Source organism: Anolis carolinensis, chromosome 1 (assembly GCF_035594765.1).
Source record: "Anolis carolinensis isolate JA03-04 chromosome 1, rAnoCar3.1.pri, whole genome shotgun sequence".
NCBI classification, from domain to species: domain Eukaryota; kingdom Metazoa; phylum Chordata; class Lepidosauria; order Squamata; family Dactyloidae; genus Anolis; species Anolis carolinensis.
Genome location: NC_085841.1, coordinates 4,494,435 through 4,518,613, shown reverse-complemented (window position 1 = coordinate 4,518,613; position 24,179 = coordinate 4,494,435). Strand labels below are relative to the sequence as shown.

Genomic DNA, 24,179 nt, shown 5'->3' with positions numbered 1-24,179 from the left:
ATTTGTCGGTGCTGCTTATCCGGACGGGCAAGCAGTCTGACTGAGGATGGATTGGTGAGAGGCCTGGCTCACCAATAAATCAGGGTGGTGCAGAGCTGTTTTTAACCCCCCTGACAATTCCTAACATCTAGAGGCCCAAGTTTGCCCATGCCTGGTTTACTTATTTATGCTCTCTAATTCCCACAGCTCCTAGACGACCCCCAGTTCCGATGCATCACCAAGATCAAAACCATTGGCAGCACCTACATGGCGGCTTCAGGCGTGACGCCCGACATCAGCACCAACGGTTACAACAACACGGTTAAGGTAAGGATGGAGGAAGCATGGCTCATGCATGCTCTTTCCATGAAGTGCCAATGGAGCTTCCAACCTCAGGCCTCCCGGTTCTTCCTATGTTTTGTTTTTGGAGGTCTTCTCTCCTGGACACCGAGTGTTGAAACTCAACCACATCCTGCACAAGTTTATAGTCTTCATCAAGGAAATAGATAGGCAGATGTTTACCTCTTCCTCTATTCACCCCTTCTATTACGTTTGTTAGACCGCTACTTCTCAGGGTAATGCCTCTTGATGTTCACCAATCCGCTAAGCTCTCCATTTTGGAGAGAAACAAGATACCTCCAGAGAGACAGATAGTTACATAGCTAGACACTAACTTCCCTACATAGAAATGTAGTTCTCTTATAACTTGTAAAGCTTGACTCTGCTGCTGCAATTGCTGGAGCTCATGTACTCTACTGTTGTGCTCAAGAAGCTTCTGGCCTGCTAAACTGTTGCTATTATTACCAAATTACCATTTTTCCTTTCCAACAATGGGAAGAGGCCTGAAAACATCTTGGGAGGAATGTGCTAAATCAACTTTAATGACTTTCCATGAAGAACATGATTTAAACATTATTATAGGTTGTAGATATAAATAAATAGAAGCTTTACCACAATTTCTGAACCAAGATATACCCTGCAGTATATTAAAGTGCCACTCAGGCTTGTGTAACAAGTAACAGTATCTTTACTTCAGTTCAAAAGATCAAATAGGGCAACAATATATACAGCAGTATCTCTGAATTCACACAGAGAACATAGGGAATAAACAGTCCTTTTATACAGACTTTAAATGTGCCACATTTGCCTTATATTGTGGAGAAGAGACGTTGGATGTTTATTTAATTATATTATTATATTATAACCGCTGCCACCAGTGTAAAGATGTTTATAATGCAGCCACCAGATGTAAAGGGGATTATCCACGCTTGCCACCACTATGGGAAGATATAGCCACTAGCTACTTAGAGAGGAGACCTTTTAAATTTTGTTTTTCTTTTTTCTTCTTGTTTGTTTTTGATGGTAATATATATGTGACAGAAGCTGAGATGTTTAAAAGAACACTAACACGTTTATTCTGGCACAAAGCTTAATGGTTACAGTAACTTTTTCTTTAGAGGCACTTTGGTTAACAGTTGCAAGGCTAGAATGAGGTGTTTCAAACTTCTTAAAATGTCACTTCTTTCTTTACTGCTCTAAACTGCAATCACCCTGTGAATTACAATCACAGATTATCTGTTCCTCATCAGGAGACAGACTACCTTAAAATAAGTCACCAAACTTTTTTTAAATTGACTCAAAAATAAGCATTTGAGTCTCCCTGATCCCTTCAACTGAGGGTCAGTCTTCACTGTACCTCATCAAGGCACAGACTAACTGCTTCTTTTTCAAACCTGCACTTCTCCACCAAAACGGCAGTTGGCTCCACCCACTTCTCCATGGCAACCAACTCATGAGTACAGAGTAACTGAAATATCGACCCTTTTAAAACGCAATTAAACATAACATCTATAAACTAAAAAAATTCACACTTCATTACACATATCAACTCAATTGCATGTGATAAACTCTTGTTTTGGGTGCCTCCCATCAGGGATGCTTTAATCCTATGTGTACTATGCAATGGATCATGTTTGGAGGTCTCTTCCTTCTAATGTGCATTTTTGTCCTTGTACCTCCTCAGAAGGAAGACCTTTCTGAAAAGGAGCGCTGGCAGCACTTGGCGGATCTGGCTGACTTTGCCTTGGCCATGAAAGAGACCTTGATGAACATCAACTACCAGTCATTTAATAACTTCATGCTTCGAATAGGCAAGTTGACCCTTTAACAGGCAGTCTCCGGGTTTTAGACAAGATAAGTTCTCTAGGTTTGGTCTTAAGTGGAATTGGTATGTTAAGTTGGAAGAGATACGTTACTGAAGAGTAATTCTAGCTCAAAATATGTCATAGTTTCGCTTTGGATAGCATAGAGAAGAGTGAACGTCCATGTTGTGCTGTCTGTGGCCCCGTTCAGAAGATTTCAGCTCACTTTCTGACCCTGTGATCATTGGAATTTGGGAAAATTGACTTGTTATGGAAACAAGGATTGGTGAGGAAGCTTTAGTGAAGACCTCTTTTCCCCATGAGAACTCTTTCAGAAGTGAATTTCCTTTCTTAGGGGAAGATTTCTCACTTCCTGGTGTCTCAGTCCCCTTTTGTAAGTCTGTCAGTCAGTCAATCAGTAGCCTTTATTTCGGTCAATAAACCTTCGGCTGAAGTCAAGTGGGAATAAATTACAACATTTGAAGGTCCCTTTTTGTAACTAGGAGTCAGGTGTAAGTCACTTGGAGCCTGCCTGTACTCGTTTGCTGGTTGCGTATAAATTAATTCTGTGTTCAGGCAGGAAAATAACATCACAGAGAACTGAAACTGCGCATGCATGTTCTCATTCTGTCTTTCCATGGTGTGGACAGGAATGAATAAAGGCGCAGTGCTGGCCGGCGTCATTGGTGCCCGCAAACCTCACTACGACATTTGGGGGAACACTGTGAACGTGGCCAGCCGGATGGAGTCCACGGGCGTCATGGGCAACATCCAGGTAAGGACACATTTTCTGCACACCACCGGCTGTTAGTGTCCTGTTTGGTCTTTCAAGAACAGCCATAAAACACTGTGATAAGTACATGAAAACTGCTTTACTTCAGCAAAACATAAAATACAGCACACTCAGTGGAATCATGCAAAAGGAAGCAAGGAAGTCTTGGGGCAAACACAGTTCTTAATAAAGGTAAAGGTTTCCCTTGACATTAAGTCCAGTTGTGACCGACTCTGGGGGTTGGTGCTCATCTCTATTTCTAGGTCGAAGAGCCAGCGTCGTCCATAGACACCTCCAAGGTCATGTGGCCGGCATGACTGCATGAGGCGCTGTTACCTTCCCGCCGGAGCGGTACCTATTGATCTACTCACATTGGCATGTTTTCGAATTGCTAGGTTGGCAGGAGCTGGGGCTAACAGCAGGCGCTCATTCCGCTCCTGGGATTTGAACCTGGAACCTTTTGGTCCGCAAGTTCATCAGCTGAGCGCTTTAACACACTGTGCCACCAGGGGCCCCTTAACACAGTTCTTAGTCTCTGATAAATTCCCAAATGAAATAGCAGTCTTACTTCAGACAAAGAAACAGCAATAAATCCTTAGGAGCAGTTTCCCAGATACAGACTTGAAGCAGGAACAAGGTGAGCGTAGGCACTGGAGTCAGTTTGTTACCAACAAGAAGTGGCTGCACCTGCTTCTGTTTTATAGCCCTGAGTCCCCTCACAGCTGCTAGGGCAGTTCCCAATTATTCAGCTGCATTTCTGGCAGCTGATCTAGCTGTATGACATCTCTGCTCTGTTTCCTTTCGCCTCTCCTGAAATGTGGGTATTTGCAAAATCTCCTCCTCAGATTCCAACTTACTGTCACACCTCAGGCTAAGTTCACCTTGCTATAGATACCCAGTCAGACATACAGGTAGTCTTTTGAGGTTTTTATTAAGCAAAGCAGAATATAAATCAAGCAAGCAATCAAAAGGTAGTTCAGAGTTGTAGTGAGAGAGTCAGTAAGTCCAATAAGATCACAAGGTAAATAAATGTCCAATAATCCAAAATGCAAGGTCCATAAGTTCAAAGAGCATGGCAAGAGCAATAATCCATAAGGCAAGGTATTAGTCCATAGAGTCCAAAGAACAAGGCCCAAGAATCCAAGAACACTGGCAAGTAAAACATCCACATAGATGAAGCGATGAATTGCTCTGACAAAGAGTGATCTGCAAAAGCACACTTTAATAACAACTCAGGAAGGCGTTCCTTTTCCCACAGCTAGACTCTCGTTTGCACGCTAAATGCTCACTTCTACGAAACTGGGAACCCATCCAAGACAAACAGTCCCCTAACTCATTGCTTGTGCTACCGTTATCTTGCACCTGGCCTGGGGCTAAACCGTCTCCCTCATTATTTTCCAAAGCTGAAGTTTCTCCCTCATCATTTCTCAAGGGAAGCATGTCAGCTTGACCGTTATCTGTTTCTCATGGGATTAGCAGTTCATCCTGCTCAAATTGAAACTGCATCTCTGAGCTGCCTTCAGCCTCAGACTGCTGCTCTTGAATCCCAAAACCAGAATCCCCTTCATCTTCATCCTGAATCTGGCCAGCCTGTGGCTGGGATACACTTACCCTCAGATTCATGAACACTTTCCTGCTCCCCTTCCTCTTCTGAAGAAGAGGAATCCCTAACAGTTGGGGAGTTAAAGTCCAGAACACTTGGAGGGCCAAAGGTTGCCCATGCCTGGGTTTAAATAAAGCCATCAGTGACATACAGGTGAATCTTGCTCCAGCATGAAATGTGGCAATTCCATCCCCGCCATTTTCTCGTCTCTGCAGGTGGTAGAGGAAACGCACCTGGTCCTGAAGGAGTACGGCTTCCGCTTTGTGCGCCGAGGCCACATATACGTCAAGGGCAAAGGTGACCTGCTCACCTACTTCATGAAAGGGAGGGAGAAGCAAGGCTCCATTGTCAACGGCTCCTGCGTGACGCTGCCCCACCAAGTGGTCGACTGCTCTTGAAGGGTGACGGGAGCCAGTTACGGAAGCCGACAGGCGCCTTGTCGCCGCCAAAGGCAAAGTGGTTCTTCTTCTGGGCGGGGAGGTAGCTGTACATGTACACACACTGCTAACACCAGTAGATTATTTCAGGAAGCCAACCCGTTTGCCCTGTTCCTTTCTTGTTTTTCCAAGGCTTGCTATTATTTGTCAGGGGGCTTCTTTGGACACCTGGGTCGACATTTCCCTCTGGATGGATAGAGACAGGGAGGGAGAAAGGGAGCAATTCCTGTCTTTTTTGCAAATCTATGTGGACCGTACGGGTCTCAAAGTGAGAAAAGAGTTCCTCGGTGCAACACATGTGTAGCTTGCTTTGTTGACAATCTCTCTTGATAAGTCCAAGTGAAGAACAGGCACCCGTGGGTTTTTGGTGCCATAGATCTGGTCTCTGCCTTGAGCTTTAGGCCAAATCAAACACTAAATGGAGCCCAAGCTCAGCAGCAAGAAGAGGCTTTGGAGAGGATGCCATGCTTGGGCTTGTTGTTGGATATTCAAACGGACTCACTTTTGCTACACAAAAAAACCACACTGTAGATAAAATAGACGGAAGACGGGTGGGGAAATCAAGTGCAATCTTTCTTTGACTCTTTTAAGAAGACGTCCTAGTTCAGATATATATATAAATATAAATATATATATAAAAAGAAACAGATTCTTTATATTTTTAATTCTGAAAGCAAGGTGCCTCCTCTTTCTGGCTGCGCCTTGCCTCTTTTGCGGCCCTCACTTCTGATGCTTTAAAAAAGATAAAATAAAAATAAAGGAAGAGGTTTATCTGGTGCAAGACTGTTTTTACTGAATGAATGCCTTCATCCGATTGTTATGCTGGAAAAAAATGTAATTATTTCTCTAGTTTCTCAAATAGAATGAGTTTGGTTTTAAAGGTGTGTTTTGTGTCATGTTTTGTGATGGAGAATAATGTGGGAACGGAGGGAGGCTTCGGAAAGGATTAAAGTCCAAAACACCTGGAGGGCCGAAATTTGCCCATGCCTGGTCTTTACCCTCTTGCTTAGTTTGAAAAGAGTCAGTCAACTGAATCATTGGTTGAATGGCAAATTGGAAGGGGGATAAATCCCATTGACTCAGTGATCTATTTGGATTGGGACAGTAGGATTTTTGAGCATCAGAAATTTCTTGTTATAAACTAGTCTGTTTCTGATGGACCACTTGGCACTGTCCTGGTTGCCTATTATCAGTCACAGAAGGCCTGCCTCCGGAGCATGCTTGCTCCATCAGTGTTTAAAATTTACACAAATGACCAGCCACTGCCAGAAGGGACAAAGAGTTTCATCTATGCTAACGATCGTGCCATCACCGCTCAAGCTGGGAGCTTTGAAATGGTTGAACAGAAGTTCTCAGGAGCTTTAGGTGCTCTTACTGCTTATTACAGGCAAAACCAGCTGATTCCAAATCCATCTAAAATGCAGACAAGTGATTTGGGTGCAGTTAAGGAACCCTTAGGAAATAACAATGGACACAGAAGACCCCAGATGCATTTGAATCCGACAACTGAAAGAGACTGCAAGGACTATGCAACAGCTTCTGCTAAGACACAATCCATGTCTCATTCAGGACCATATCAAACTAGGAAATACTCCATTTCTGAGACTGTTTGAGAATGATTTTGAACGGGTCCCATCACGTTTGGGCCATCCCGTCAGTATTCAATCAGAATCTGTCTGCAAAGCATCGCAGAAACGGTGTATTTGCAGACGGAATCCTAATACAGTAGAGCCTCACTTATCCAACACTCGCTTATCCAACGTTCTGGATTATCCAACGCATTTTTGTAGTCAATGTTTTCAATACATCATGATATTTTGGTGCTAAATTCGTGAATACATTAATTACAACATAACATTACTGCATATTGAACTACTTTTTCTTTCAAATTTGTTGTATAACATGATGTTTTGGTGCTTAATTTGTAAAATCATAACCTAATTTGATGTTTAATAGGCTTTTCCTTAATCCCTCCTTTTTATCCAAGATATTCAACTCTACGATTCTATGATTCGCTTATCCAATATTCTGCTGGCCCGTTTATGTTGGATAAGTGAGACTCTACTGTAATAGTTTTTTAAATACTACGGATTCTTCCATTGCTGAAGTGCTGTTTTTGTGCATGACAGGAACATCTCTATGTACCCCATCAGCAACGATACCTTTTAGAAGGTCAAAGAGTGATGTACGGGGTGTTTTGAATGGATTGGGAGGAGCCAGCCTTCCGTGGTAGGATGAGTCAAAGTGCACTATTTTCAAAACAATTGTAATACAAGGGTTGAATGAAGAGTAATGCCTCCACCTTCGTTACTTGGGTTTGGATGAAAATATTTTAATAAATCAAACGCAGAAATAATCCTTAGAATGTGCTCTTTAACTACCACTATTCACTTTCCCACATAATCACCAGACAATTGGATACATTTCTGCCAACGATGAACAAGTTTTCTGACGCCATCATGGAAGAAGTCGACACTGTTTCCGCAACCAGCATCTCACAGGACCCATCATGCACAGATCTTCCGATAGCCAAGCAAAGCAATAATGTGACCCACACGTTCTTGTGAAATGCCGATTATGCTTGAAATTTCTCTCTGAGGGATGCAACAGTCGTCCTGAATTAATCTGTCAACCTTTGCTTGTGAAACTTGGTGGTTGCTGTCACAGGATGTCCAACTCTTTGTTTGTCACGCAAGTCAGACTTTCCCACCTCAACTTCTTTAAACTTACTCGCCCAACGATGCACAGGACACACATCAACACAATCCCCATAAACAGCTTGCATTCTCTGATGAATCTCCTTCTGCCGTCAAGAATTCAGTGACTGCATGTTGCTTAAGGGTCTGCGCAGGGTTCCATACTTTGCACTTTAACAACACAACCGTTCAATGCTAAGGCTTTCCGCCAAATGGAACTATAGAGGAGAGTCTACTGAATAAGCCAGGACCTGCTGCATACCAGTACTGCCATCTGTTGAGGAGTTAGGAAGGTGGAGGCATTACTTTTCATTAAACCCTCGTAATCAAGTATGTGAGAATGCATTCCATCTCAATACAGTATGCATCCAGTTTTAAAAAAAATGGGATGCATACTGATATAAACAGATATCCCAATATGATAAGGTCCTCAGTATGGTTTGATCATTTCTGATCCAAGGTGACTCATTTTTTACTGTAAAAATCCAAAATGGAGCAAATGATCATGGTGTTGGAGACAAATACTCTACTGGATGAAAGGACAGGGCAGAGGAGACTGAGACCTTGAACATAGAATAGAATCCTAGAGTTGGAAGAGACCTCATGGGCCATCCAGTCCAACCCTTGCCATTCAAAGCACTCCCAACAGATGGCCGTCCAGCCTCTGCTGAAAAGCCTCCAAAGGAGCCTCCACCACACTCCGAGGCAGAGAGTTCCACTGCTGAACATCACTTCTCACAGTGAGGAAGTTCCTCCTAACGTTCCCACCTCTTTCCTTTTGCTTTTGGGCTCCTCTCTTGCCTTCTCAGTCATTTCTGCTGAGCACTTGGCATCGCTGCCAGATCCGCCAACGCTGAGCTCTGCTGAAATGCACCCACGGCCTGATTAACATTCGAGCAAGAGGCATTGGCAGCAGGCTCCTCAATGGGTAGAATGTGAAAACAGCTATTAGCAGTAACAAGCTAATCTTATTTCACGAGGGTGTTTATCTTTTCGTGAATTCATTGGTCCTGATAAATGAAATGGAACTGCAGGGCAATTAACTCTGGGAGGGAACAAGTTACTAAAAGGAAAGAATATACAAAGGAGACACGTTTACTGGCCCAGATGTGACAACTGTAGCAAAACATGAGTCAGCTCATGACCATAAGGCCCACTAATAGAGGAGCTAATAATAAAAGATGCTCCTAACCACCCCCAACACAAAGCAACAAGGGCTGCACATTGCCAGGTTCAGGCTTTAGAGAACAAACACATAATTACTCATCAACTGCATGTGTTAGGTTTAATGGATAACCCCCAAACTGAATATTCTATTTGGGTATTTATTACTCAAATCTATATATAGAAAAAGGAAATTATGTATGTATGTTTTTCCAACGTAAAATAATAGAGGGGTTTGAACTAAAATAAAACATTCCCTTTGAGACAAGAGCAAAGGGAAAGGAAAGGAACAAAGTGGATTGACTGGCCAGGTGAAGTGTCCCTTTGTGGTGTCACTGGAAAAGAGAGAATGAAGCAGATTGCCTGTAGACAGGTGACAAGTGTACGAGGGTGGGAGAAAAGGGCAATAGCAAGAAAAGAAAACTAATGGAGATACAGAATTATGGAAAGCAAGCAAGTGCAAACTTCTGAGCTAAGCTGTCGTCCCTTTATTAACTTTTGAAATAAGATAAAATTGATATAAATAAGCAGGGGCATAATGCTGCAAATCCCTGTGTGCATTTCATTCTGGCTAATATGAAAGTCATGATGCGTATAATCAGCAGAAATATATAGGCAGGAGAATATTCAGTCCATGGGTTCTTAACACGGCTGCTTTTACATACATGGCTGAGTTGGTTCAAGGCCAGATTCCTGGAGAAAAGTCCTCTTTTGCCATCCTCAGTGCTGCAAAATCAGCTCACATAGTCTAAAGAGCAACACTAAACAAAGCAGGGGCAGCTTACGCATTGGATGGTGATCCAATTCAGGGTAATTGTAGTAGAGAAGAGTTCCTCATAGATCCCAGGAAATACTTCTGAGATTATTTAAAAGTCTGGATTGAAAAAGAAGGAAGGCAGCTTGTCCCACTCAGTCCTTACTTGCTTCCACTGCCCTCTAGTTTTATTGCAGAACTTTGAAAGTGCTAACAACCTTAGTGATCCTTAGTGAACATCAGCCTTTGAAGCTGGGTTCTTCTTACCACAGAGAGGTTTTGAGGATATGATCACTCTTGATGGACTTCACTTTGCAGCAGCCTCAGGAGGACGCCTGCCGTCGTGACCCTCAGAGGACAAAGATGTGGAGGAGATAAGCGGTGACTCCCTTGAAAGAGACTGGCTTGGGCTGTCGGTGGAGGCTGTGATGGCGCTGAAGACCCGGTGGAGAGGTTTCTCGCGGAACAAGGCTTCGTGAGCGGCGGTCAACTCTGCCAAGAAAGCCGGAGCATCTTCTACCAAAGATGAAAAGGAGAGAAAGTAATAGATGGTTGTGTAACAAAGGAGTTTCTTCTGCCCATGTGTCCCAGGTTGCTGCATTTCACTGTATAATAGTCTCACCCCCATTTTTGGGGTGACAAAAATTGGTACATAATAGTCGCAGAGCCATCTGAAGACAAAGCATTTTTAAAACTATGAAATGGAGCTCTCTGTAACTAGGATCTTCCCTTCTTCCTCCTTTCTCCAAAGAGCTCCATTTCAGATCTTGTAAACTGTCTTGCCTCTGGAGAAAGGAAGGGGGGCCCTTTAGAACAGCAGGTTAACCACCAGCCGCAACAAATCTTACCAATCGAAAGGTTGGCAGTTCAAAACCCAGGTCGGGGTGAATGCCCAACCTTTAGCCCAGCTCACTGCCCACCTAGCAGACTGAAAACAGCTGTGAGTAGATAAATAGGCACAGCTTGTTTATTTACAACATTTATACCCCGCCCTTCTCACCCGAGGGGACTCAGGGCGGCCGCTTAAGCAAGAATGTATTTTAATGGCACCGTAAAGGAAATACCAGAAAAATGCCAGTGATCAAAAGGAGCAAGTTGTGAACAGGGCTCTTTGATATGGAGGATAGAGCGACAGCACCCCACTCCCCCGCGCGGCCAGAATCAAGCACAACTTCCAAGATGCCGAAGATGGGAAATGCCTAAATACCTCTATCTGTTGTCTGTCCTGTCTATGTATAACGGCACTGCATGTTTGTTTGTAGCTGGATCACCCCCTTCCTGACTCAGAGGTAGTTTAAAAAATAAACAAATAAAAAACCGGAGAATCAAAGGCAGACTTTTTTTCATCAGGTAATAGTCTCACCCTCCCTTTTTGCGTAAAAAAAAGGATATTATGCAATGAAATACATTAACTATTTTCACTCCTCATTGGGCAGGTGAACTCTTTTCATTACACCAGCATGACACACCTTTTGGTGCCTCAAATGTTTGCCCTGTTTCTGGGTACATTTGACTTTCTGATTCCAAAATGGTAAGGTCTACACAGTGACCTCTCAAGATGGATTTATTGGATGAAATTCCAAAACATAGATGTATAAGATGATAGACATGGAGAACAGATAGATAAGGGACATTAGAGAGAAAGAGACAACTGACAGAGATAGGATAGAGATGAGAGAGAGAACGATAACACTGGCCAACACAAATTTGGTGCCTCAAATGTTAGCCCTCTTTCTAACTGTTTAAAAGCTTCCAAAGAAGGAGTCTCCACCACACTCTGAGGCAGAGAGTTCCACTGCTGAACAGTTCTTTTCCCAGAACATGGACTGTTCACTCTCACCTTTACAAGAGATGGTGGCTTCAGTGGGGAGGGTGCTGACAAGGTTTGCGTAAGTGAGCCTGGCCACGAATGGAAACGCCTCGCTGTCTCTTGCCAAACGGTAGCTGAATTCCAGCAGATTGCACAAGGAATTTCCCTGCAAACCTCCATCAAGAAAAGCAGCATAATTCTCCTGCAAGCAAAGGGGGGGAGAGCAGTCTGTATTGATGAAAAAAGTGCAGGGGATGCTTGACAGAAGACTTGCGCTGATCCTCTCCTATCAGACATGAAATTTGCTTTCAAACACCAGCCAACTTCTCAAGCCTCAGGATAAGTCTGGGTCATTCATAACCAGAGCCTAAGTAAGGTACTTTCTTGGGAAGCTGGAGAGGATGCCTCGGACAATTTCCTCTCCGCAGCTTTGATGAAGCCCTTTCCTATGGACCAGGCATGGGCAAACTTTGGCCCTGCTCCAGGTGTTTTGGACCTCAAGGAGGGCCAGAGTCTGCCCATGCCTGCCACAGACAGAGACTAGGCAGAACAGCCAAAGCCATGGATGAGTTTCTGTCCTGTATAACAGTTTGTCTTACCCAGCTGGTATCCTCCTACCTGCAACTGATCCACCTGGAATTTCCTCCCGGCCAAAGCATTCAGGTGGCCTGAGAGCACCGTCAGGAAGCGCTTGATATCCGTCTGCAGATACTTGTGAGCAATTTGCTCCAAGGGGATGAAGGGCGGGACAGAGTGGCGCAGGATCTGGACCGGCTGCTTGATGAGAAGGTCCAGGTAATAGGAGTCCAGGTAGGTGTTTTCAAAGGCAGTGCTGAAGCAGAAGCAGGCCCCGCGCTGGGTCAGCTTCCCACTGAGGCCTATGGAAGGAGAACAACAAGTCAGAATCACATTGCAAGGCAGACACAAGCACCAGATGCGGCTGCTACTCTACAAGGAGTCCCTTCTCCTGGAATGTACTGGCGATTGATGCTATGGCCTCCAGTCAACATATCAGCTCCTCCTTTATTAAAGACCACACTCCTGTCATTTCTTTCTGTCCTTACCACCTGCTCACTTATTTCAATCTCTCCTCCCCATTTTTGAGATCCAAAGGAACTAAAAAATTACACACTGATGCAATTATGAAAGGTATGGGTTCCCCTGGAAGACCAGTATAAGTCAGCTCTCAGAGATGTCACAACCTGCACTCTGAGGCGCAGCACACAAATATCCTCGTCTTTGAGCCACCTTCTCCGTTTTCTAATTTGTGGCACTTCTTTTTTGTACAGACATGTATGAAGACATGTACGTAGAAAGACAGAGCAGTTTTGAGTTCATCTTTGGCTGGAATTGGGAGGTTGTTTTGGGGCCCCAGAAAGCTTAAACCCTTTCTAATCAGGTAACTAATTTGATTCAATTTTAATACTTGTCAAGTTTTAATTTTGGGGGAAAGCAGGATATAAAATGTCAAATAGCAGCCGCAGCCGTGGAAAACCACTGGGTTGGGCAAGTCGCAATCTTTCAGTCTTACAAAAAGGCAAGAACTAATCCCCTTGGAATAAATTTGCCAGGAAATCCATAGGATAAGATCATTATAGGTCAAGAGCTGATTTGATGACCCACAAGAACAACAAAGACAACTGTATGGTAGTGGCTTTCTTTCTTTCTTTCTACCACTGGGTACCTCTGGAGAGCTGAACAACAAGCTTTATAATGTGGCTCATGGCTGACAAACCACAAACACCAATTCTAGTCAAAGTGAGTAGGAATTAAATTCATCTTCAAGTGAAGGAATAGAGATTCTAAGATACCCTGTGCCTTTTTGTGGCTGTATGATTTCCAAGCAAACAGGTGCCAAAGTAAACAAGACAGACTACTAGGCCTACTGAGCAAAGGTGGGAACCTTGAAGATGCCCAAGAGATATACCTGTCAGATGGAAAACTTGCAGGAGGCCCTTGAGCGTCTCTGTCTTCCACTCCAAGAGGGCTTGCTGACCAGCTTCTGTGGTGCCAGAGTCGACATTTGTGGTGTTTTTGCCTCCAATGAGCTAAAAGACACCAGAAGGATAAAGCTCAGCTGAACAAAAAGTCATCCAATAATAATAAAGCAGCAACAGATCAGATTCAGGAGCAGAGTCAAGCTGAAAAGTTATAAAAAAAAACTTTAATCAAAGAACTACATAACTAGATAGGAAAGTTAACACAGGGACTAGCTAACTAACCATGCTCAAAGGAGAAGACCAGAAGGGAGGATTCAGAAAAGGAGTCATGTATCAGTCTAAGTATCAGTCTAACCCAGGCACAGGCAAACTCCAGCCCTCCAGGTATTTTGGACTTCAACTCCCAAAAATCCCAGCTAGCTAAGCTAAGCTGACTGGGATTTCTAGGAGTTGGAAGTCCAAAACACTTGGAGGGCTGGAGTTTGCCCATGCATGGACTCTAACCAGCAATGTTGATAAGAAGAGAGAACAGAACGACAGGCAGACAGAGTTGATGGAGGAAGGACTTCTTGCTGACTAATTCATTTAAGCTCTTGATGAGGACTACAGCCTTGTGCAGGATGTGTTTTAGTTCTAATAATTTGAACTCAGTTAAAGCAAGGAGAAGGCTGTTAGAGATAATCAAGAGGGAATTCAAATCAAAGACTCAGCTTCAGGAGAGATACAGTGCACCCTCTCAGCACCTGTTGGAGTTTGGTTCCAGGATCTCCATGGATAGCAAAATCCATATATGTTCATGTCCCGTTAGAAAAAAAATGGTATAATAAAATAGTGTCACTTATATTAAAGGGCAAAATTAAGATTTGTTTTTGGGACTTAAAAAATAATAATTTTAAGCAGTGGATGTTTCAATCTGTGGATACAGAATGCTGACTGTTCTTCCACGAGATGGTACTTGTATGAGTATTTATTGACACAGGCTATTGCAGCTGCCCTCGTTTTAAGGATGAAGTGTTCAGCATTTATACAAGATTACATGTAATGAAGGCTTATTTTCTGCTGTCCTGGAGATAAGGACTCGGTGCCATGGGTTCAAATGACAGGAAAGGAAATTCCACCTGAACATTAGGAAGAACTTCCTGACGTAAGAGCTGTTCAGCTGTGGAACTTCCTGCTTTGGAGTGTGATGGAAACTCCTTCTTTGGAGGCTTTTAAACAGAGGCTGGATGGCTATCTGTTGGGGGTGCTTTGACTGTGCTTTTCCCACACGGCAGAAAGGGTTTGGACAAGACGGCCCATGTGATCTCTTCCTACTCTGTGATTCTATGTCTGGGCCAAAGGGATCCGTCTAAAACTGAAATGGTCCTCCGAAATGGCATAGGTAACCTGCTCTGTCTCCGCAACAGGAGAACAAAGGGAAAAATATCCCACCCTATAAAACAGGCCCTTTTTACAGCTGAGAGGACTAGGGACAGGTATCTACCATATCAGTCACTGCCAGGAACTCAAACCAAATGCCACTGCAGTGTTTCTTTCAACCCACTAAAGGAGAATTCAGACACGACTGCAAAGATCAGTGACTAAGACAGATCATCCCTTGGCATCTGATTCAGGCACTGCCTCCCTGATCTGTTTTCTTAGGATGAGTCACCCAAGACAATCTCCACTTGTAACTGGAGGCAGTTGCCTGACAATGGCAAAAAAGGTTGGGTGGAAGCATGTTTATGGGGAGCCCATGGAAGCTGAAATTGCACATGCGGGGCACACACAGAAGCAGAAAGGCCCTTCAGTGAATCAAGTTCTACGTGGTGGATATAGGCTGTACCTTTCCTTTGCAGGGATGGAGGGATTAGGACCATCAGCAGGAAACAAGGGCTAAACCAGCCTGATCTACATAGTTACTTTGAGAAAATGTTGCTGATTTAAATTGGCCATCCATCTTAGCTGGGCATGGGAAAACTTTGGCTGTTAGGAATTGTGAGCATTGAAGTCCAAAACACCTGGTGAGCCCAAGTTTGCTCATGCCTGATCTAAGCAGAGCACAGGCATTTTTGACTTTCTAATGTGGGATAAACTATTGTGCAAAGAACAGGGGGTTTGTGCCGCAACAGGAACTTCTGCACTAAAAACAAAACACACTGTGGGTTTTTAAAAAAAGTTTTTTTGTTTGTAAAGCCATAATTTTTGAAGGTAAAGACCAAGTATTTGTGTGCAAATTGAAGTTTTGCTTTTTAATGCACAAAAAATCCCTCAATCTTTCTTAGAGCGCATGAAACTTTGGAGAGGTAGCATTCTTTCCTGCAGTTGAGAACGAATTAAGTGAAGATTTATACCCGTTACAAACTATTCTTTAGGCTTGATGCTTAAAGCCCACTGGTACCTTTGGTTCTGCACACGTTGTATGCTCACCTGAGAACGGCACAAGTCCAGCTTGGTCCTCAGTGCATCCCTCTGGCGACGCAGCTCCTTGATTCTCCGCTTCATCCTGGCCGTGTCTTCCTCCTGCGCCTTCAGTTCTCCCCGTTTCAGTGCGACTTCGTGGGCAGCAGCCTCCAACTGCTCCAGGTGCGATAAAACACCTGCAAAAATCATGTGTAAGAATGGCTGGTGCTAATTTCTTATAGAGAAGGGAAAATGAGTCATTGTAGTAACAGTTCACAGACACAAATCATGGCATTCAAAGAGGCATGGGCAAACTTTGGCCCTCCAGGTGTTTTGGACTTCAACTCCTGCAATTCCTAACAGCCTACTGGCTGAGGAAGATGGGAGTGCTTAACCTGTATATATACTACTAGCTGTGCCCAGCCACGCGTTGCTGTGGCGAAGTATGGTGGTATGGGAAATAAAGTATTGAGGAATTGGTGGTAGTTAAGGTAAAGGGTCCCCTGGACTGAGTGGGTTGCTAGGAGACCAAGTGAGTGGAGCTTAGTCTTTTAACTGGCAGCAATTGGATAAAAACAATTATTCCTCTCCCTGTAATTAGGATTTATTTTTCTTTTCTTTTTGTTGTATCAACCTAGAGGCATGGATGAGGGGTTGTGCTGTCAATTTTCGAGGTTGTGGGGTGTTTGCTTTTGTTGTTTTGTCCGCTGCCGTGATGCCATCACTCTTTTATATATATAGATATACTATAAATAAATAAACCTGGAGTTAAAAGGTTGAGAGGGGACAGGCTATAACAACAACAACAACAAAAACTTTATTTATATTCCACTCTAACTCCCCAAATGGACTCAGGGCGGATTCCAATTACAAAAAGGCAAACATCCAATGCCTGAATACAACATCAGAAATGATGTTACATTGACGAGAAGGGTTGTTTTCTTCTGCTCCAGAGACTAGGACACAATGCAGCAATGGATTCAAATTGCAGGAAAATGTTAGGAAATTTTTCTGGTGGTTGGATCTGTTTGAGGGTGGAATATGCTACTGCCTGGGAATCCAGTGGAATCTCCTTCTGTTTCTTTTTAAGCAGTGGCAGGATGGCATCAGTGCTTTGCTTGGGTGTTCCTGCCTGGCAGAATATGGTTGGACTGAACGGCCCTTGTGTTCTTCTCCAATTATTCACAATATCTGTTCAAGTACATATGCTGACATGACCAAGAAGACTCCAAAAAGATGCTGTTAATATGACCTAATAGATTCTGTGAATTAATATTAAGTTTAACACGGACTGGCTCTGGCTTTGGCTCGAAACTGCCCCTGTTGTAATGGTCACATGGTTTTACTACATGTTGTATTATATGTGGCATTTAATTCTGCCATTGTGTAAGACCGCTCTGGGTCCCCCTGGGGGATAAGAGCGGTATACAAAGCAAACAAACAAACAAACAAATAAATAAATCCAAAAACACGATCCCCTGTATTGGGATGTTTGTCAACTTACCTTTCTGCAAGGAAGCTCTATTTTCACCCATTTTCACTGTATTTTCACCACAAGGAGAAAAGTGCTTCTCTGGTGGAACAGAGTTTCCTTTACTGAATGTAGGGACCTGGCACAAAGAGAAAAGAGCCAATGCATTTACAAAGGTATTGACATTCTTACCAAAACAAATATAATAAAACAAGTCCCACAATACACATAGATGGCTAAAAATTGAGCTATTGGAAGCCTCATTCAGAGGGTTAGCATAAACTAAAATGGTCTTGAGAAGCAGATAAGAATGTGGCCTTATCTGGCCCTTGCATCAGATATCCCTAAAATCCAAAGTGACCACTCTAAGGCTTTTGTATTTTGGCCAAATCCTAAAATAACTGATCTCCTTTCCATGCTGCCCTTTATCCCAGGATCTCATCCCAGATTATCCACTTTAAACTGGAATATATGAGTCCCTACTGCCAGATAACCTGGGATAAACAGATAATTTGGGATCAGATCCTGGGATAAAGGGGCAGTGTGGAAAGGCCCTGACTCATTGGAAAATGCAACAGATTGCATTCCGGTGGAGACAGCATGGAGGCAGGAGCGCCTTGCTGAGGGCTCTCGGCAAGGTACCACGCAGAACGGTCGGGTAGAGCCTTAAGCTCCCCTCCCCAGCCGGATTGAGAGCTGGGGGGATGCAAATACCAAGTGGTCGACCTCAAGACCCCAAAGATCTCCATAACTCTCAAGGGTGGGAGATCTAGCGGGTTGGGGCGACCCAGGGTAGCAGACTGCTCTGTGGGAACAGGGAAACGAGTCACGACGTGTAAGTCAATTGTATTTTTGTAAACTTTTTTATGTACTAGATTAAGAATTGGAAAACATATGGGGTGTTTATACATATCTATTTTGGTATAACTATCATAGTTACTATCAGTATGTACCTATGTTTATGTTTAGAAATTGACTACATTGAAAGACCTTGAACTAAAGCAGGACCAAGCAAGTCATTAAGATTAAAAAGACAGCAATACATCCACAACATACCATAGAAGATCTGAGAATCACAGTAAGAAGAAAAATATCATACATCAAAAGACTGTTTAAGATCTCACATAAATATCAACAACCTGAAGAAGGACTTCCCGAAACGAGGCAGTGTACCCGGGATTACTTGTTGTTGCATAGTTTTGTCCATATACATACAACAGCAGTGGACTGTTTTCCGTTGAGTTTGATGTATGCTTTACTTTATATGTTACACAATAAGGTCGTATAATTGTATATATATCATATTTGTTGACTGTTTTTGGTTGGAGGTTTATGTGTGTTTTGCTTTATATGTTTCATAATATTACAGTTGGGACTGTAAAGAAAATACTCTATATACTAGCATACCACAATACACATGTTAAAACCTATATGAGAGCATATACATTTAAGTTGTTTTTTTTCATATATATATATATATACCATTCCTATAGCAGTCGACCTCAAGACCCCAAAGATCTCCATAACCCTCAAAGGTGGGAGATCTAGCGGGTTGGGGCGACCCAGGGTAGCAGACTGCTCTATGGGAAGCAGGGAAACCCTGCTGTGACGCAGGCTGGTTAGCAGCCAGCTGCAATAAATCACTCTGACCAAGAGGTCATGAGTTCGAGGCCAGGTCGTGTTGGGGTGAGCACCTGACAATTAAAATAAAAAATAGCCCCTGCTCATTGTTGACCTAAGCAACCCAAAAGATAGTTGCATCTATCAAGTAGGAAATTTAGGTACCACTTATATGTGGGGAGGCTAATTTAGGACACCATAAAATCATCCAGCTGCCGTTGGAATGAGGAAGTTGCTGTCACAGTGGATGATGAAGCAGCTGCTCCCCTTATGCCGGAATCAAGCATACCCTCAGGAAGCTGGAGAAGGTTTAAATTGCCTCTGCGTCTGTCTCTGTTCTATGTTTATATGGCATTGAATGTTTGCCTTATATGTGTACATTTTTTCCCCGTGTCAGGAGCAACTGGAGTTGCTTCTGGAGTGAGAGAATTGGCCGTCTCCAAGGACGTTGCCCAGGGGACGCCTGGATGTTTTACCATCCTTGTTATTATATTATTGAAGAAAAAGCCAGAACCTAAATGTGTGTAAATGTCTTTTCCATTTACAAATTGTTTAAGAAAAGTCTGAGAGGAAGAACAAAGAAAGACTGAGAAATTGATATTTAAAAAGTATAATAATAATAATAATAATGGGTTGCCGTGAGTTTTGCAGGTTATCTGGCCATGTTCCAGAAGCATTCTCTCCTGACATTTCGCCCACATCTACGGCAGGCATCCTCAGAGGCTGTGAGGTGTGTTAGAAACTAGGCATGTGGAATTTATATATCTGTGGAATGATGTCTAGGGTGAAATATTGCAATTGGCCTGCTTGATTAGCATTGATTAGCTTCAAAGCCTAGCCGCTTCCGGCCTGGGGGGGATCATTTGTTTGAATTCCAGACACGAATCAATCAGGGCCAGCTAACACCTCCCAACAAAGGATCCCCCAGGCAGGAAGCAGCCAGGATCTGAATCTGAAAGGCCACTCAATGCTAATCAATTCCGGCCATGAATGCCTTCGACAACACATAATAATAATAATAAATATTCTATAAAATAATCCCATTCCTAATACTATATTAAACATATATAGATATAAATAATTCCTCACAAACCGAAAGAACGGCAACGGATGCTCCTAACGGCCGAAGCTGGTCAAAAACCCCGCGCGGAAGGAAAAGCACCGGAAATACGTCATTCTCTTTCGTTACGTACGGCGTCCCCAAGATGGCGGCGCGCATGCTAGTGCAGTACGTAGTGCTGAGAGGCGACCTGCGGAGGGAGCCCTTTTCCTGGCCGATGGGGGCTACGGTGGCCCAAGCGTGCCACGCCGCACTCGCTGTCGTCCACGCGCACTACGCGCACCCAGACACAGCAGAGTACTTAGCGCAAAGTGGCAGCATGAGGACTGTAGTGCTTGAGGTGGGTGAAGCTTGCTAGGCGCATGCGCAGCGGAAGGGGAAAAGGGCGGGGCTTGGTTCCCTAGGAAACGGGAGAGCCAATAGGCGCCGCGGGGAAACGGGAGAGCCAATAGGCGTTTTTTTCAACCAGCTTGGCCCTCCAGGGGGGTTTGGACTTCAACTCCCACAATTCCTAACAGCCGTACCGGCTGTTAGGAATTGTGGGAGTTGAAGTCCAAACCCCCTGGAGGGCACAAGTTGATACTTTAGCCTGCCTTGAATGCATGAGAAAAGTTGATTAAGCTGCCAAAACTTTTGTTTTTATGGTAATGTATTATATATATTGAGGTATAATAATATAGTACAATATTATAATATAATAATGATATATTATATTTCTAATGATATTACAATATAGTAATACAGTAGAGTCTCACTTATCCAAGCCTCGCTTATCCAAGCTTCTGGATAATCCAAGCCATTTTTGTAGTCAATGTTTTCAATATATTGTGATATTTTGGTGCTAAATTCGTAAATACAGTAATTACTACATAGCATTACTGCGTATTGAACTACTTTTTCTGTCAAATTTGTTGTCTAACATGATGTTTTGGTGCTTAATTTGTAAAATCATAACCTAATTTGATGTTTAATAGGCTTTCCCTTAATCCCTCCTTATTATCCAACATATTCGCTTATCCAACGTTCTGCTGGCCCGTTTATGTTGGATAAGTGAGACTCTACTGTAATACTATTATTTCCTTCAGTCTGGGCAATTCGTTTGCAATTTTCCTTAATGAAAATATGTCATGATTAACCTTTACTAAATCATCATCATCACCATTATGTTTATTTTTAACCCGCTTTTCTCTCCACAAGGGGATTCAAAGAGTCTTTATATTTTTATGATAGAACCATTTATTATCCAGGAACAAAAATCATGTTACATAGTGTGATCTGGATCCAGAAACTGGATTATAAGGTAAAGGTAAAGGATTCCCCTGACATTAAGTCCAGTCGTGTCCGACTCTGGGGGTTGGTGCTCATCTCCATTTCTAAGCCGAAGAGCCGGCGTTGTCCGTAGACACCTCCAAGGTCATGTGGCCGGCATGACTGCATGGAACGCCTTTATTTATTTATTTACTATTTATTTACAGTATTTATATTCCGACCTTCTCGCCCCGAAGGGGACTCAGGGCGGATTACAATGAACACATATATGGCAAACATTCAATGCCAACAGACAAACAACATTCAGTTTTAGACAGACACAGAGGCATTTTTAACATCTTTCCAGCTTCACGATTCCGGCCACAGGGGAGCTGTTGCTTCACCGTCCATTGGTGGCTGTTCTTCCTCTAATTTTCCTCGTGAGCAGTTTTATGGTGCTGTAGATTAGTTAAATTAGCCTCCCGCATAAAGCGTACCTAAATTTTCCCTACTTGACAGATGCAACTGTTTTTCGGAGCTGCTAGGTCAACAGCAAGCCGGGGCTATTTTTTTTTTTTATGGTCGGAGGCTTAACCCGACCCGGGCTTCGAACTCATGACCTCTCGGTCAGTGATTTATAGCAGCTGGTTACTAGCCAGCTGCGCCACAGCCCGGCCTTTACCTTCCTGCCAGAGCAGTACCTATTGATCTACTCACATTGGCATGTTTTCGAACTGCTAGGTTGGCAGGAGCTGGGGCTAACAGCGGGCGCTCACTCCGCTCTCCGGATTTGAACCTGGGACCTTTTGGTCTGCAAGTTCAGCAGCTCAGCACTTTAACACACTGAGCCACAAGGGCCCCCCATTATTAACCTTTATTAAATCATCATCATCACCATTATGTTTATTTAACCCGTTTTCTCTCCACAAGGAGACTCAAAGAGTCTTTATATTTTTATGATAGAACCAATTAGGAATTGACATTTATTATCCAGGAACAAAAATCATGTTACTGGATTATATGGCAGTGTAAATGGGGCCACATAAACAGTGCTAACCATTGAGCCACCAAAAGGTGTGCTAGCCAGTGTAATCATCATAATTTTGCCGTCTGTTATAATATTGCGGAGGGCATTATTGCTAGATATTTGCTTTGTATGGAAATCTTGCTTATTATTATCCCCTTTCTTCTTCTTAGGCCCCCGATGAGGCTGCCTTGAGTGCCTTGGCAGAGAGACTGCAGCAGAATGGGATTGACCACAAGGTCTGGGTGGAGCAGCCAGAAAACATAGCCACCTGTGTGGCCTTGCGCCCTTATCCAAAGGAGAGCGTGCACCACCTCCTCAAGACCTTCAAGCTCCTGAAATGACCGCCTTCGTTCTTCTCGAGCCACGGACAGCGTTGGCCAGGAACAAACAGTACAACTGAGTCCTCCATGACTTATGTCAGAGCCATTTGAAGGTACATCTTCCAAAGCACCCTTCTTCTCGTCGCAGGATGTTGGACATGATTGCAACTTCAGGCCCAAAGCTTCTGTACAATGTGGTTATTAAACCAGTGGCATTTGTGGTTCTTGAAAGACTTCTTATATCCTTAAAATACGGTTTTTAAAAATAGGGGTGTCAGGACTCATGTTCATTGAGGGCAACATCATAGAGAATTGGAGGAGACCAAATAGGAGGTCACGAAGAGTCAGAAGCAACTAAGCAAATAAACAGTCCAACCCCAGTCTACAATTATGCAGGAATAGCACAATCAAAGCATCCCTGACAGATGGCCACCCAACCTCTGTTTAACAGCCTCCAAGGAAGGAGCTTCTACCACACTATGAGGCAGAGAGTTCCACTGTTGAACAGCTCTTTATGGTGAGGAACTTCCTTCCCAATAGTAAGGTGGAATCTCCTTTCCTGTCATTGGAACCCATTGCTTTTTCTAGTCTCTAGGGCAGCAGGAAACAAGTCTGCTCCCACTTCCTTATGACAAGACATGGCTCTCATGTCCCCATCTGTCAACCTTTTCTGGAGGCTATACAGACCTAGCTCTTCAAGCCACTCCTCAAAGGGATTCATGGCTTCCAGACCTATGATAATTTAAGTTGCCCTCCTCTGAACATCATCTTAGAGTTGCCTTCAAAGGACTGTTGAATCAATGGATACAAAGATAATTTATTTACATACTGTTCTTTAGTTTTTATCCAATTGGGATGCGTAGATATTACCAAATGATAATTCCCCTCACTTTGGATTATTTGCCATGAGGATTGGGGATGATGGGAATTGCAACCCAACAGCACTTGTGGCTCCGAGGTTGGAGAAAGGTTAAAACACATTTTGACATCATTCTATCCATAATCCTTGTATCTCAATGCAAACCCATCTCTCTTGACTAAACAAACCAAATGAAGCCTTCCAGATGTTCTTGTATCCCACCTCCTATCAGCTTTACTCCAGATGGCTAATGATAAGGAATACAGGAATTGTAGTCCTGCATCTGGAGGGCCACTTAAAATGACATGGCAGGCCAGATTTGGCAAACAGATTTGGCAAACAGTTGAGTTTGACTTGTGGTTTAAGGAAATTTGGGGGCATCTTGGTCGATTTCAAGGTGGGATGCAACACTATGCTTATTAAAACTCCTCTTTGGTTGGGTGTGAAGTCAAACCTTTGAAGTCTTTAAAGTAGGAGGCAGAAAAAAAACCTTTTAAAGGTCAAAAAGGTTAGAAATTGTTTCCCTTCAGAACTCTCTATAGTGCAGCACAAATGGGGAATGGATGCCCCTCCAGATGCCTTTGTACCAAAAGACACAAAATTCAATTAGAACCAATGGGAATTGTCGTTCCATCCGAAGTTGGAGGTCTCAAATTCAGTGCTCTCTACTGTAGGAAAATAGTATTAAAAACAACAAAAATGTGGGAGCTGACCAATAGGATGTGTGAGCTTTGCACTGTGTCCCAGGCAAGGTTAAAAAAATATTTATACAAACAACATTTTGTCAGTTAACCAAAGTGACATGGATACTAGAATGCAGAAACATTTTAAAAGTATGTTTTGCTAAAGTCTTGGGAAGGAGAATGGGGTGTAAACTGTGCTTGAGAATAATGTCA

The 24,179-nt window shown here is 43.2% G+C and overlaps 3 protein-coding genes across 5 annotated transcripts in view; 2 read left to right on the top strand and 1 right to left on the bottom strand.

The window, feature by feature from the left end:
• The window catches only part of adcy3 (adenylate cyclase 3), a gene marked incomplete at its 5' end in the record, with an annotated part of 113,205 nt that extends 107,393 nt beyond the window's left edge, over window positions 1-5,812 (top strand). Inside the window, 4 exon segments of the mRNA XM_062968799.1 lie at window positions 187-306; window positions 2,003-2,129; window positions 2,771-2,895; window positions 4,711-5,812. Coding sequence (XP_062824869.1) covers window positions 187-306; window positions 2,003-2,129; window positions 2,771-2,895; window positions 4,711-4,893 — 555 coding nt within the window. The 3' untranslated portion in view covers window positions 4,894-5,812.
• Window positions 1-19,993, bottom strand: part of cenpo (centromere protein O) — a 30,527-nt gene extending 10,534 nt beyond the window's left edge. For 2 of the 3 annotated variants that reach the window (XM_062968801.1, XM_062968802.1), the window contains exons 1-7: window positions 19,863-19,993; window positions 17,183-17,288; window positions 15,706-15,875; window positions 13,284-13,404; window positions 11,975-12,234; window positions 11,387-11,558; window positions 9,814-10,062 (exon numbers count right to left, since the gene is read on the bottom strand). In XM_062968801.1, coding sequence (XP_062824871.1) covers window positions 9,854-10,062; window positions 11,387-11,558; window positions 11,975-12,234; window positions 13,284-13,404; window positions 15,706-15,875; window positions 17,183-17,288; window positions 19,863-19,988 — 1,164 coding nt within the window. In that variant the 5' untranslated portion in view covers window positions 19,989-19,993 and the 3' untranslated portion in view covers window positions 9,814-9,853. Of the gene's footprint in view, window positions 1-9,257; window positions 10,063-11,386; window positions 11,559-11,974; window positions 12,235-13,283; window positions 13,405-15,705; window positions 15,876-17,182; window positions 17,289-19,862 lie in introns of those variants that run through there. The other variant, XM_062968800.1, reaches the window with a different exon arrangement.
• On the top strand, window positions 19,975-22,655 carry ptrhd1 (peptidyl-tRNA hydrolase domain containing 1). The gene is made up of 2 exons (XM_062968803.1): window positions 19,975-20,169; window positions 22,275-22,655. The coding sequence occupies exons 1-2, from the start codon at window positions 19,975-19,977 to the stop codon at window positions 22,443-22,445; spliced, it is 366 nt and encodes a 121-aa protein (XP_062824873.1). The 3' UTR covers window positions 22,446-22,655.
• The last annotated feature ends 1,524 nt before the right edge of the window (window positions 22,656-24,179 follow it).